The 13,805-nt window shown below is 36.8% G+C and overlaps 5 protein-coding genes and 1 long non-coding RNA gene across 10 annotated transcripts in view; 4 read left to right on the top strand and 2 right to left on the bottom strand.

Moving 5' to 3' along the window:
* Positions 1 to 1,108: 1,108 nt before the first annotated feature.
* LOC119085962 (lysophospholipase-like protein 1) lies at positions 1,109 to 3,420 on the bottom strand. Its single transcript, XM_037196519.1, has 4 exons — positions 3,250 to 3,420; positions 1,852 to 1,976; positions 1,595 to 1,739; positions 1,109 to 1,524 (listed from the first exon to the last, which is right to left on the bottom strand). The coding sequence occupies exons 1-4, from the start codon at positions 3,329 to 3,331 to the stop codon at positions 1,160 to 1,162; spliced, it is 717 nt and encodes a 238-aa protein (XP_037052414.1). The 5' UTR covers positions 3,332 to 3,420; the 3' UTR covers positions 1,109 to 1,159.
* Positions 1,933 to 11,153, top strand: LOC119085965. Its single transcript, XR_005089373.1, has 3 exons — positions 1,933 to 2,063; positions 10,454 to 10,459; positions 11,142 to 11,153. It is a non-coding gene; the product is annotated as an uncharacterized LOC119085965 (long non-coding RNA).
* On the top strand, positions 4,372 to 6,378 carry LOC119085956 (KIF-binding protein). The gene is made up of 2 exons (XM_037196513.1): positions 4,372 to 5,424; positions 5,485 to 6,378. The coding sequence occupies exons 1-2, from the start codon at positions 4,452 to 4,454 to the stop codon at positions 6,291 to 6,293; spliced, it is 1,782 nt and encodes a 593-aa protein (XP_037052408.1). The 5' UTR covers positions 4,372 to 4,451; the 3' UTR covers positions 6,294 to 6,378.
* LOC119085959 (putative E3 ubiquitin-protein ligase UBR7) lies at positions 6,952 to 8,650 on the top strand. Its single transcript, XM_037196515.1, has 3 exons — positions 6,952 to 7,272; positions 7,412 to 7,700; positions 7,762 to 8,650. Exons 1-3 carry the CDS (start codon positions 7,105 to 7,107, stop codon positions 8,580 to 8,582), a joined length of 1,278 nt encoding a protein of 425 aa, XP_037052410.1. The 5' UTR covers positions 6,952 to 7,104; the 3' UTR covers positions 8,583 to 8,650.
* A 164-nt stretch (positions 11,154 to 11,317) lies between the features above and the next one.
* LOC119085963 (mediator of RNA polymerase II transcription subunit 29) lies at positions 11,318 to 12,341 on the bottom strand. Its single transcript, XM_037196520.1, has 5 exons — positions 12,037 to 12,341; positions 11,915 to 11,976; positions 11,763 to 11,853; positions 11,545 to 11,696; positions 11,318 to 11,401 (listed from the first exon to the last, which is right to left on the bottom strand). Exons 1-5 carry the CDS (start codon positions 12,244 to 12,246, stop codon positions 11,341 to 11,343), a joined length of 576 nt encoding a protein of 191 aa, XP_037052415.1. The 5' UTR covers positions 12,247 to 12,341; the 3' UTR covers positions 11,318 to 11,340.
* A 1,009-nt stretch (positions 12,342 to 13,350) lies between these two features.
* Positions 13,351 to 13,805, top strand: part of LOC119085953 (E3 ubiquitin-protein ligase Ufd4) — a 29,529-nt gene continuing 29,074 nt past the window's right edge. For all 5 annotated transcript variants that reach the window (XM_037196504.1, XM_037196506.1, XM_037196507.1 and 2 more), the window contains exon 1: positions 13,351 to 13,528. The gene's annotated coding sequence lies outside the window, so the exon portion shown is untranslated. The remainder of the gene's footprint in view (positions 13,529 to 13,805) is intronic.

Genomic DNA, 13,805 nt, shown 5'->3' on the forward strand with positions numbered 1-13,805 from the left:
ATATACAGCTATATGGAGCTATATACAGGCATATAGAGCTATATAATAGCATATTCATCTGTGAAATGTTTATGTATAGAAAAATATAGGTAATTATGGCGCTATATAGCTGATTAAATAGGAATATATGAAATTTGACTTCGTACGGATCTGTCGATATTGCCTCCGGAAATTTATTTGTAAATGATAACAAGGCAAAGAGTGGATAATATAAGTGATTTTAAAGGGCGAATAGTTTTTCAGTAGTGAAGAGTATGAAGTAAGAGAATTAAAGAGTTTTACACTAAAGGCTTTTGATACGAATAGGTGTTTCCTACGGGTCGGCGTTAGCTATGTTTCTAATTCTCTTAGCATTAAAAAATGTAGGGTGTCATTTGAAATCAAAATTCAATGATCGAATCGATTTTCAATAAAGATAAAATTTGATTTATTGAAGATTGCGGATTCTCACGTTACAACTTATAAAGTAAAAGATTTTCAATCAAGTTCTGGAAAGTAAATAGGCCAAAAACGCAACCGACTCGATATTGATATGTTGCCATGTGCGAAAGGTTTATTTGACTTAGACACAGACGCGGTGTCTGAGACACCACGAATTCTTTATCCCGTTGCTCCACCTTGCTCTGTTACTTTGGATGAATATCCGGCACAGATAAAAATAGAGCATACGAAAATCATTTATTCTGGGTAGTTGTAGTTAAGCCGCTGTATGTATATCTATATGTAGCAGCAATATAACTATAAAATTTCAATTTTATGGTTGAAAATTGAAATTTATGCTTTTCGATTACATTTTGTGACGACGAAATATGCATTTCGTGTTAAAATATCAATTTCCAATCATAACAAACATCCATCCATCGTTGAATTAATATTTAAAAAATTTCGTTCTCTATTTACATACGTTTTGGTTATTGTAGTGTTATTGTAGCCTTTCGTTAAATTAAATTTGCTTCATTTGAATCATGTAAACTACAATACCTGTATGGAACATTGTGGTATCGACTGTTGTATATTATATGGTTGAAACACCTCATCTCAGGAGTGATGTAGAAACTGAAACTACCAATTTAAGTGAGTTTTTGGTCTGTGGAAAATTTCAATTTTATCCCTTCAGCCAACAAGTAATTATATATTCATATACCAAACACATGTTTGGTTACAATTTATTTTTCAGGTGAACGTCAAGAGACGGTAATACATCATGAAACCATTTCTCCAAATACAGACATTGTTGCTTCTGAATTTCATGATACATATTTTCAATGCTTCGAAATTCTCCAGTAACTCCCAGTTCTTTTAGTCTCTCAAACGTTTTTCGACCCCATTCATATCGTACCAGCTCGTCAGCTGTTCCATGAAAGTAAAGTAGTTTTGGAAGCTGAAACTTTCTGCACGATTTCAATTCTTCAAACAACATGGCGTCTTTGTTTAGAAATGAAGAACAAGCAAAAACAGCCGCAACATTTTGAAACAAATGATAGCCAGTGTAGATGGCTAAAGTGCCGCCCATGGAGTATCCACCTTGATAACAATTTAGATTTATTGATTCGTCTTAAATCTGGGGTTGGAAATTTTTTTTATTTTAAATTACCAACGACGATCCTTTGCAACGGAATCCCCAGTTCCACTTCCTTCTTGATTAAGTCAGCCACATAGGGGAATATATTCGAAAGTGACTTTCTGTCCTCAATTGACTCAATTTCTATAGCTTGTCGATCAAACCAAATTTTGGATGGCTAGTAGTAATTTAAAATAAAAATAAAAAACCGAAATCAATTAAAAAAAATCCCTATCAAATCGACTCATGTAAATATACATATATATCAAAAATGAATTCGTTATATTTACTCTTCCATTCAATTTTGTGTACGGTTGAATGGGCGCAGTTGGAAATATAAATTTTATATAACTCGATTGAAAATCACGACATATCAAAAAACGAATCCATTGAAGTAAGTTTTCACCTGAATCTCCTGAAATCGATAAAAAAAAATTGTATTTCATAAATTGAAGAGGCAATTGAAAATATAATTTCAGTTTGCTTTATTGGTAAATTCCATGTAATGCTTTTAGTAATAGAGTATTTAAAATTGCTGAAGCATTTATAAACCGTAATTGTATCAGTTCTCTATAATGCTAAAAAATTGTTACTGTTTTCATTAGTGCTTGATACCAAAACTTGCAGATGTTTAACTTAATTTTTTTTAGAAAAAACTTTATTATTTTTTACTTCGAATAGAATAGAGCCCTTGTTAGAGTTTTCCGCTTATATTTGTCATATTTATCCACCCATACAAAGATTTATAACGATTTTACATGCTACATGCGTCGAAACCGTACTTTTCAAGTTTCATATTTTCATGTGCGCGTTGTGTCTTGTCATATTTACTTCACTTGAGAAAATTGCGTTTTCTAGGAGACTGTTCAAATGACGTTTCTAGTGAGAAATGTGCAGTACTTTCTCTCCTGTTGTGGAGAGAAAATAGAACTTTTCACAATCAAACTGTCACTTTGCCTATGTTTTCGAAAATGGTATGGTGAATCAATGTTTTCGTTTCGTGGAGGAAATTGGCAAAACATAACATACACGCATGAAAAACGTTGTGCTCACCTCTGGGAGAAATAGGTAAAATTTCCTATTTTCTCCCCTCGGTCCTTTGTTGTAAAAAATGTTGGATTCACCTCAGCAAAAAAATTTGGAAATTTCATTTTATTTGTTGACAATACCTCTAAATGAAATTTCCAACTTTTCTTTCCTCTATGAAAAAAAAAGTTTGTTTCGCAAGATGTAAGTTTGTGAGAAAATGAGTATTAGCAACGCATTTCAACCAATGAATGTGTTGACGTTCATTGATTTCAACCATTAGTGCTACTCTAAATGTGTCACAAAACTGTAAGAAAAACTGTGAAAAACCATGTCATATAAAATAGTACTCTATTTGGCAGCTATCGACTATGATCACTTTTGCGTGAAGTGCATTGACCACAATTTTTCGTCATCATATCAAGTTCATATCATTTCCAAGTTATGGAAATAAATAATTATTGAACCCACGATGCACTCTCGAGAAATCATGAATTCGCTAGTCTCGTTATTTTCAATTGTATCTATCGTTACAAGTGTCAGTGTATACTATGCACATTAATAATAAACTGTAATAATAATATCAAATAATATCGCTAAACAATCTTTTAAAATAAATATAATTTCGATTTTCATACTTTAAAATATTAAATTACTTTTACCTGATCCGTGAAAAAAAATTACAGTTGCAGTGTGTTTTCCGCTGGGGAGAATTTCTTTGGTCAAAAGTGATTTTGCTGCCATCAAGACGGTATTCTAAATAAAATAAAGCTCTGGAGTAATATGAAAAGAGGAGAGATTAGATTTCGCAATTAACCAAGCAAATTCGGTCTCTATCCATATGTTGTTTTGTTAATGATAAACAACTAATACAAGCTATAGTTGAAAAGATATGATAACGAATCTTAGTATAGGTTCTAACTACCTAACTTACGTTGCTATCAATTTTCACGTTTTATAATCTTCGTAGTTTAATTGAAATGCAATAAATTCAACAAATTATTTTCTTACTTGATTATAATCGCAATCGGACTATGAAGTACCTTTGACTTAAGAGGTTCCGAACCGAGTCTTCAGTTTTGATACAAACCAAATACTGTGTCACCATCACGTTTCATTCGAATGAAACCTTTGTGGTTATCCTTAATAACAATAGAAATTCGAACATCGCAGTCGGCCACCATACAAATACTATGAAAAAATAAAGCCTAATCTCGGAAAAGTGATACCTTTCATTATAAATAGTGTAATCCTTCGTTTAAACATAGCTGCTTGCAAGGTTCTGAAAGAACCTTGGCTGCTTGTGCGTCACTGTTGTTGCGTAAAAGGAAAGTGAAACTATCGTGAAATTTTGTTTTGCCTTGCAGAAGTAGATTAAACGTGAAAAATCATTGTCGAATTACATAGTTCGTCTAAGGTCGAAATCAAGTAATTTACTAAATGTGAAACCAAATTCGTGATAATTAAAGTCCAAATTAAGTATATATTCATGATGTGAGTTTATGTGTTCATGTTTTGGTCTAACATAGATTTATGTATACCTAAATATGACCCACTTTTCTTCTGTTTTTGGTAGTGTGTCTAAACTGAACGCTCTGAGCCTCTTTAAATCTACGAGTGAAATTGTAAGAGTCTATTACTTCATAGGATTGATTTTTTTAAAGATGTACAACTATAAATATCTACCTTGCACAACATAAAAGCAGGTACAGTTGTCATATCTCTGAAACTCTGGTGAGTATCCTCGATGTTCTTGTGGGGAAAAACTTGACAGAAGACGACAGAAGTGCCAAGAAACATTAAAGTCATTCATCTTTCTGTTTTGGTAAATAACAAAATTTTCGTTGTGCAAAAAGAAGAAAAAATGTCAATTTCCAAGGAACAACTCTCCGATTACAAAGACAAGTATGAAGAAGCCGAAAATTTGGTTGAAGTGGACAGTAAACATGATCCTCCGACCGAACCATATCGTTCCCACTACAAAGCGATGGAAATTCTTGTGGAAATGCAACAAAATTTGAAAAATTTGCTCAATGATTTACCCGAAGATGAAAATGATGATACTCGTCGTTTGTTGCTGTATATACTAGGATTTCTCTACAAGGATACGGGTCGCATATGTGTCTGGACACAGGAGCTCACAAATGGTGAAAAGGATTTGATGAAATGTCTGGAATTGTTGGAACCGTATAAGATGAATCAGGAATGTGTGAATGCATATTTGGGAGCGCTGAATCAGATCGGTGTTTTGTGGTCGAACAGAAATGATGCCACTACATCTAAAGAGTACTTAGAGAGAGCTGATAAACTTTTTAACGAATTTAAGGCATCTAAGAAGAGTCCATTCACCATCTACGATATATTCGGATCGAAAGACGAAATCGAGCATGGAAAAGGGATGGACATGTTGGAACAGACACACACCCTAACGCTGTACTATCTAGCGCAAATTCTCGGGGTATTGGGCGATTTACACCAATCGGCGGTGCTTTGTCATCGAACTCTACAAAGACAACTGGAATTTAACGACTATGAGCATGTTGATTGGGCGTTGAATGCAGCCACTTTGTCGCAGTACTTCTTTCAAAACGATAGACACACCGAATCTAGACATCATCTTGCCGCTGCATCGTATATCATGGGCAAATATGAGTCGCAAATGTTACAGCCTGAAATGAGTGAAGATGAACGAAGCGCCGTGCTGGAAGTATTTAATCATAGATCTGCAGACATAAATCGATGTTGGGCAAAGTATGGTCTGAATTTGCTATTGGAGTCGCGGAATCGGTTGATGAAAGACGATGAAGATGACAGCGATAAGGACAAAATTCAGGAAGGTAAAGTTTGATGTAGATATCAAGCAGCCAGCGACAAGTTTGACGATGATTTTGTTTTAGGCATGGAAAAAGTAAGCTTAGGCGAGCAATGCAAATTTGAAAGTCTTGCTATTGGCCCATTCGAGGATGTTATTACCGATCAGTACGCTTTGATGTTTGACGATGCAAAGCCGATCTTTCTTGCAATCCAAACTTGGTTGAACAAGGCCAAAGAATATTACACCTTGGACTCGGAGGCATCAGAATATGCGAAGATTGTTCAAGACCAAGCCAGTGCATACAAATATTTAGCTTTCTACGACTTCGATGATGGTAATCGTTGTAAACTACACAAGAGACAGGCTGATTTGTTGGAAGGCCTACTCACCATGAATCCCACGTATTACATGAACATTTGTCGCGAGGTTTGGTTCGAACTGGGCTCAACTTATTCGACCATGATGGACATCAAATTGGAAGCATTCGAAAAATTGAAAATTCAAGAAAATCCACGACCCCATGTGATCAACAAAATTAATTTACTCTGCCAGAAAAGTATCACGAAGTTTCAAGAATTCATTGACTCCTACAGCGACAAAGGTACAAACGAATTGCGAAAGAATATTCCGGCCGATGAAATGCAACCGATTTTGTTCACTTACTTCCAAATTGGTCGATTGTATTACAAATTCATTACGCCGGATAAGAAGTCACAGATAACGAATGTGTCCAATTGCTTGAAGTACTACACACTGTTCATGAAGACGTACGATGAGAACAAGCCGCTAGCCGAGCATTTCAAACAGGAGTATGGTGTCTGCAGGGAAATGGTGGAATTGTTACCGCTGAAAATCATGAAACTTCGCTCGGAAGCCGAAGGCAGTGCCTAGGATTGTACTTAGCAAACACGTGAGGGGTACTGCGTTCTCCACGTTTAATGTTACTAGAGAAATAAACTTTGCTTGTTCTCAATGACTTGACTTGTTGAACTTCGATATGTGAATATTATGCTATAGGGCAGTCCGTTCTCTTCGTAGGTCACATTCACTCAAAATACTCCGGCGAAAGATCGAGCTAATGATAAATGAGATTCGGTGTTAATCCCAAATGTCTAAAACCACAACAAACTCTTTTCGTTCCCTTAAATCCAAAGGCCTGGCCACTAGAGCCGATTTATTAGATTGATTGCTGCTCAGACTCGTCTCTAGCCATTTTATCGACTCATTTAAAATTCATTTCTTAGCACTTTCAGTCTCATCTCATCCTATTTGTACCGGTAATATTTCCTACAACAAAAGTACTGTACTGTGCAGGAATGCATTGCTGCACAGAGAAAAGTGGACGTGAAATTATTGTCAATATCCTATTGTAACATAAATCTTAGGCTCTTTTAATATCACCCCATCCAGAATGTATTCATTTTTCTGCAACTTGTACCTCTCCGACGAAATTCAAAATGTTTAAAGACCAAAACCCAGAGGTCTGTCAAATTGAGCAACTCAATGTATCATTTTTAGATCAAATAATTTTCGCGCTATTTTCTACGTCCGAATTTATTTGACATTTGCTTGCTTGTAACGCTTGTAACACTTTTGGCATTTTCCGAATTAATTTCTGTTTTCACAAAACAGTTTTTCGCTTGATTCACTCGATTTGAATAAATTTCAATTTTGTGACCTTATCCGTTCCTAAGCCAGTGACATGTCGGCAAGTGAAAATAATCAGGAGGGAACCAGTAAGGGTAATGGTGAAGATGAAGTGACACTTGGTGAAGTATTGAGGCAACAAAAGGAATTAGACGATGAATACGAACAAGAATATCTTGAAGTTCTTGGAGGTTCGGATGATAAGATGTGCACATATTCTCAGGTAGGATGACAAGAAAAAAAAATTTCGTCAATTTCTACGTATACGTACGTCTTTCAAGTTATTCGTTGCAATCATTACCAATCCACCATCTGTTTAGTTCAATACGACAAAGAAATTAAATGAAATCTCTTCATTCCAGGGCTACATCAAACGGCAAGCGTTGTATGCCTGTTTAACGTGCAATCCAGAAGCGCGAACTGATCCGACTAAACGAGCTGGCGTTTGCCTTGCTTGTTCATATAGTTGTCATGACGGCCACGATATGGTTGAACTTTACACAAAACGTAATTTCCGTTGCGACTGTGGCACTGCAAAGATTTTGGCTGTTCGATGCAAATTCGATACGGTGAAACTGGATCAAAATGACAAAAACGTTTACAATCAGAATTTCTCGGGGCTTTACTGTACATGCCATCGACCATATCCAGGTCAGTTCTCCAACCAGTCATTGCTTAACAGAATTTTTGAAATTTTTCATTCTTTTTGCAGATGCCGAGGACTCGATCGAAGATGAAATGATACAGTGTGTCTTGTGTGAAGACTGGTTCCATTCCCGACATTTGCAGGCAGCAGTACCTGCGTCGAACTCATTCGCTGAAATGATTTGCGGTGACTGTATGTCAAAACATGATGTTATTCATCACTACGTTGGCATGAGCATTACCAAGGTTGACGATTCCGTATTGGACACAACAGTCGATCCAGATGTTTCTCTCAATACGACAGAACAGAATGACACTACAATGGATGACAGTCACAAGGAAGGCGAAGAGGGAAAAGTTGAGGAACTGTTGAAAGACGAAATCAATCAAAGTATCATGAACATTATCGAGATAAACAAAAGCAACATCGAAACAAGTGACACACTGGACCAAGAGCCACCGGCGAAGAGACAAAAAATTGGAACGGATACAACAGTGGCAAAATGTACGAAACCATTGCTAGTTGGCGAGAAACTACCAGGTGCCACATTTTGGCCGAACGATTGGCGAAAAAGTATTTGCTCTTGCGAGAAATGCATAACGGAGCTAAAAGAACAAAAAATCGAATTTCTGGTCGACCTGGAAGATACTGTGCTGAGTTATCAGGAAAAAGGATTGGCCAAAGTTCACGAAACGACAGAGGACCGAGCAATGAGAGCATTTTCACAAATCGACCGACAACAGCAAATTAACGTACTAACCGGGTACAATAAGTTAAAGGAAAATTTGAAAGAATTTTTACATTCGTATGCGGTCAGCGATGTAACTGTTACCATAGACGATGTTAATCGTTTCTTTCGCACGATGAACGAAAAAGATGGAAAGTAAAATTCGATCTTTCTGATTTGATTGGGGGCGTATCTCATAATATGAATAAATCATCTAAATTACTATCACTGAATGTTTCATTGTTTCGATATTTAACAATCATTAGCGCAATAAATCCAGCCATCAGTGTGGAAGACTACTGGGCTGGCTCTTCGAATATGATGTTTGAAAAGTAGTTCTTTCCATCATCTTACAAAATACAATTCATCACTAAAACATGGAGTGAACGACTTTAAATTAACGTTGTGTTTACCTCGGGAAGAAAGTTGGAAACTGAATTTTCTCGGGTGACTTGCAATTTCCAAGTTTTCTTCCATCGTTAAGAGTGATATCGCCAAATCTTCAGGTGATTGGGAAACAAGCGGTCTCCGATTTTAATGAGTGATCGACAGAAGGAAAAAATCTACATTTTGGCACCAACTTTTTTTTTCAAGACTTCTGTAGGCTTGCAGCCCAAAAGTACTGGGTTCATTTATATGTGCAACGATAGTGGGTGAGACCAGCTACAACACCCCATACTCAGCTCCGTGGTACATTGAAGCTGCAGAAAAGGCGGACTCTCCGAACATTCACTATATTTCTAGTCATAACTCTAGTGGATCAACTAGCACCAAGCGGTGAGCATATTCCACCTGTAGGTCTTTTCAAGGCCGACAATCGTACAACATTACAACAATTTAAAATAATTTTTTCTTGAGTGATTGCCGAAAAACTGTTTTCGGTACCCTCTGACATGTCTTCACTTTTGAGCGCTTTTCAAAGAAAACAACTTTTTTAAAGAAAAAGTGAAAGACACGTGTTTCCTAGAATTGAAAGACGAATCCAACGAGCTATCACTCATTAAAATCGGAGACCGCTTGTTTCCAAAGTTAAAAAAATCACCTGAAGATTTGGCGATATCACTCTTAAATAAATAATTCTAATTATAAAAAGATCTCAAAATAGTACCTTTTAGTCACAGGACACAATTGTTAGCGTAAATAGTCCTTACTTTTTCAATTGTAGTGAGTCCATTCATAGTCATTCATTCTTTGAAAAAATTCATCCATGAAAGGCATGAGGCGATGGTCGAGTCGAGCAGAATAATTTTCCAGAAGAGATTGCTGGGAAATTGCAACAGCAATTCGATGCAGCATTGGGAGAGAAATATGCAGTTATCGTCGACGATAAAAAGCGATTGGAAAAAGAGATTCAAGGTCATAACAATGAAATGGTCCAGCTATTCGAGCTATCCCAGCTATTCGACAAAATAACAGAGAAACTAGCCTTTACCAATCAAACCCTCAATTCAGTTATCGCCAAATCGACCTCTGTGAGTATTCAATCGATTCGACTTATTGTGGCCGACGTGCCGGTTCTCGCATCCACAATCTGAAATCGACACATCAGCTGCTCGAATTAGCATTGTGCGACGTGTGGCAGTAACTCGATTGACCTAATTGGAAACCCAGGAAGAGTTTATGGTGGATTTTTTGTTGGATTTCAAGAATAGATTGGAAGAAGAGATTGGTCATCTTAACAATCAGGTCACCCTATTGATAAATACGATAAGTAATAGCGATTCTAGACAAAACACTTCAGTAATAACCAGATTGGAAAATAATTTGAAGGATCAAGAAGAGGAATTTCACCACTCGTCTTCTGACCGACTCAAATTTATTAGGTGAGAAAGGGTGCACATAGCTGTCGAGAGTTTGTGTCTGATAGCCAATCATACTCAGTTTTAGGCAACGAGGTTGTTGTGTGTCAAAGAGACGTATTGAAAAGAAGATTAATTGACGTTTCAGCTCCAAAAGCGATGAGAAAAGGCTACGGTACTCAATAGGTCTGTAACGTCATGTATAAATGGAAACGAATCCTCACTTTATAAGGTAAGTGTACCGCAACCTGTTCCCATTGTAAATAAAAAATTTCAACTTTTTGTTAAGGATGTTCACGTGCATATTAACGTCAACTCAAATAGTGCAAACTATCTATTTGCAGAGCTTTCCAACTCAATTTTTTCCTTTCCAAAAAAAATGGTTAATTACTCATCGCACTAAAAAATTTGGACAATGTAAGATCTCTATACTGGTTTCTTTGACTTCACTAAATTCCAAGAAATTTGTCCTCACTACGGAATTTCTTTCTCACTTCACACGTCTACTTGTTTTCTCGAAAGTGCTCGAACTTGTTTTCTCTTGCCAGAACAACAAAATGTCTACGGTTGACATTCTTTTGCAATTTATTTGGTTAAGTATTGTCACTAGGCCGTTTCTTTTACTTTCTAAAGTCGTCGAAAGTAGTGCTTGAAACGTGAAAAGTAGTAAATGTAGGGAAATATGAGTTGAACGAACGAGCGAAAATTATGAGCGAACGACGGTAAAATGTGGTCGAATGCAGGAAAATATGAGTGAATGAACGGTAAATGTGAGCGAATGATTGGAAAATATAAGCGAATGAATGGAGCGAACCACGGGAAAATATGAGCGAATGAATGGAGAAAATGAGCGAATGGTGGGACCTCCGTGTTTTCGGCACACGTAAATAAAATTGAACTAAAATTGAATAAAATTCGAGTAAATGATTTAGCGCGATTCCGCTGAAAATCAGTTAAATTAATATTTTTAATTAATTAATCAGCCAACGAACTCATGAGCAAAGATTTTGAAACCGAAAAATTGAAATCCTTGAAACCTTATCAAACAATCGTTGTTGGAAATTATCTGCCATCGACGTATTAATCAAAACTAAAGTTCTACCACACTTGGACTAAATTTTATTCGTTTTTTACCACAGTTGCTGCACAGATCAACGTATCATGAATGTCTTTAGCATACCTGAAATAGGAAAAAAAATCAGACAAGAAGTTTCAACCGGAAAGTAATTATTCGACTTCTGTTTGGAGGAGACTAACTTCCACCAAAAAACAATTTCGACAAAATCTCGAAACAGAAGGAAAACAACTTTTCAGCAAACTTACGCTATCTGTGTTCGAACCAAAGACAAATACTGCGAATAGGAAATGGGTCCATCTGTCGGTGGCATTATCGGTTCAATTCGAGTGGAAGCTACTGGTACAGGCAGATAACGTTGGGATGACGAACCTTGTTGCATACATTGAATGGCAGTTTTCTATCAAACGGTAAAGATTTTCATGTTATCGACAATTCAAGAATGATTTGCTGAATGTTCCGTTACCAAGTGCAATTCGATTTGATCGCAAATGGAATAAAATTCTTCCAAATTTTTATCGAACCGCGGTGGCGGGTTGTTATTATCAACGCCCTTCCTAAAGAGTAAAAAATAAATTATCGATCGCTAGCCTCAAGCTGATTCAATTGAAAACTAACAAGTTTCCATTGTCCGTCATGTTATTATGTTGAACCAGTTGAGCGGCCTGTTTCAGCGTTGTCTGTAATAAGTCTGCAAGTTAGTACTGAGGAAGGAAGCACACATCAGAAGCATCTTTTACCGATAAAGAATCGCGTAATGGAACCATTAAACTTTTGACTTTGGAAATGTTGTCAGTCGGTTGTGGTTGTCCAGGCATGGCTCCTGGATTTTGTTGCTGACTCATCATACCTGGCATTTGTTGCGGAGACGAAGCCATCATGCTACCTGGAGATATGCCGACCATAGGCATTCCACCGACACCGACACCAGGCTGTGGACCGTGATTCATTGTTTTGCGAATATCTCGTCGGTACGTGATGGAGGAGTGTATCTATCGTTCAACTTTTTTTTGTTTTTTGTTATTGTAAAATGTCAAATGCTTTTTTTTCCCTCTGCTTAAATGGTAGAGAGCATCTCTTGTTCCATATGTACAGGGCGACGATTCTCGTAACTGCAAATATTCGTAACTTGACAGTTGTGTCTATAAAATCCCATAAGAACGGTCAAGTTACGAACGTGTATGAGAATTGGGGCCTTGATCAGAATAAGTCAAAAGAGCCAATGTGTTCTGAAAGTGTTGAGGAATTTCGAGCCGCGTCATCCACAATAACCCACAAAGTGATATTTTCCTTATACAAAATGTGTCATTCTAACAATTATTGTGAATGACTAGGCGCGAAATTCCTAGTAGCCGTTCTGAAAGAACAGATAGAATAGTACGATGAAAGAGAAAGAAATATTTTGACAAGTACCCCAAGGCAACTTATAATAAACTGGTCTTCGGTCTTCTCTCTCTCAACGTAACACGTTGAAAGAGAAAGCAATATTTTGACGAGTACCCCAAGGCAAGTTAAATTAACTAGTCTTCGTAGCCGTTGCGAAGCAATAGACTGTTATGATCAGAGCGATAAATCCGAAGACTAGTTATTATAACTTGCCTTGAGGTACTTGTCAAAGTATTTACTTCTCCTTCAACGTGGTCCGTTGAGAGCAAGAGGACCGAAGACCAGTTTATTATAACTTGCCGTGGGGTACTTGTCAAAATATCTCTTTCTCTTTCATCATAACACTCTATTTGTGTGTACACCGCATTCGTGATCAACTCAGAGTTGTCTTAACCTGTTCTTTCAGAAATTTGAAAACAGCGAGGCAATCAATGACGGTTTTGGTGCAATCCAATTTGTTTTGATATGTTTTAGGAGGACCAGATTGTCAATTTAAGTCTAAATTCGCCTATAAAGACGAATTCAACAGTCAAGTCCACTGTAAAAATGGCACAGATGGCATACCTTACACATACACAGTTCGGACCTGTCATCTATGTGCTATGTGCTCCCTGTCATTCGCATGTGAAACGCACTCACCCAATACGTTCTCGAAAGTCTCTCGAAATGATTTCGAATCAAATAAAATTTCAGTTCAGTGCCGGAAATTTGTAATCGCTGTTGGTCGTGTTTTTCGCTGCTGAATGTTTTTGATTTTGAAAGGAAAAACTTTATTAATTTTGGTTTAAAACAACATACAAAGATTACTAAATACTGTGAAAATAAAGTGGATATGTAATTTACGTGGTAAGTTTAAGGGGAGCGCCTCTTTTTCGCTGTTTTTTCGGACCCAATTTTTTATGTCCACTCTTCTTTCGCAAAGTCGCCATTACCACGTAAAATGAGTGAAATTTTTTTTTTCGTCGTTCGACTGCTACCACTTAGGTATTAATATCTACATGGATTTGAATAGAAACTTTGGAAAATTAAAACTTAATTAGTCATCTCATGAAATGTGTTTTTGTGATGAAATTGCGAAAGCAATTTTGTTTTGCCAGTCAAGTGTTTATAAAGGCACTGATAT

Source organism: Bradysia coprophila, chromosome IV (genome assembly GCF_014529535.1).
Source record: "Bradysia coprophila strain Holo2 chromosome IV, BU_Bcop_v1, whole genome shotgun sequence".
Lineage (NCBI taxonomy): Eukaryota > Metazoa > Arthropoda > Insecta > Diptera > Sciaridae > Bradysia > Bradysia coprophila.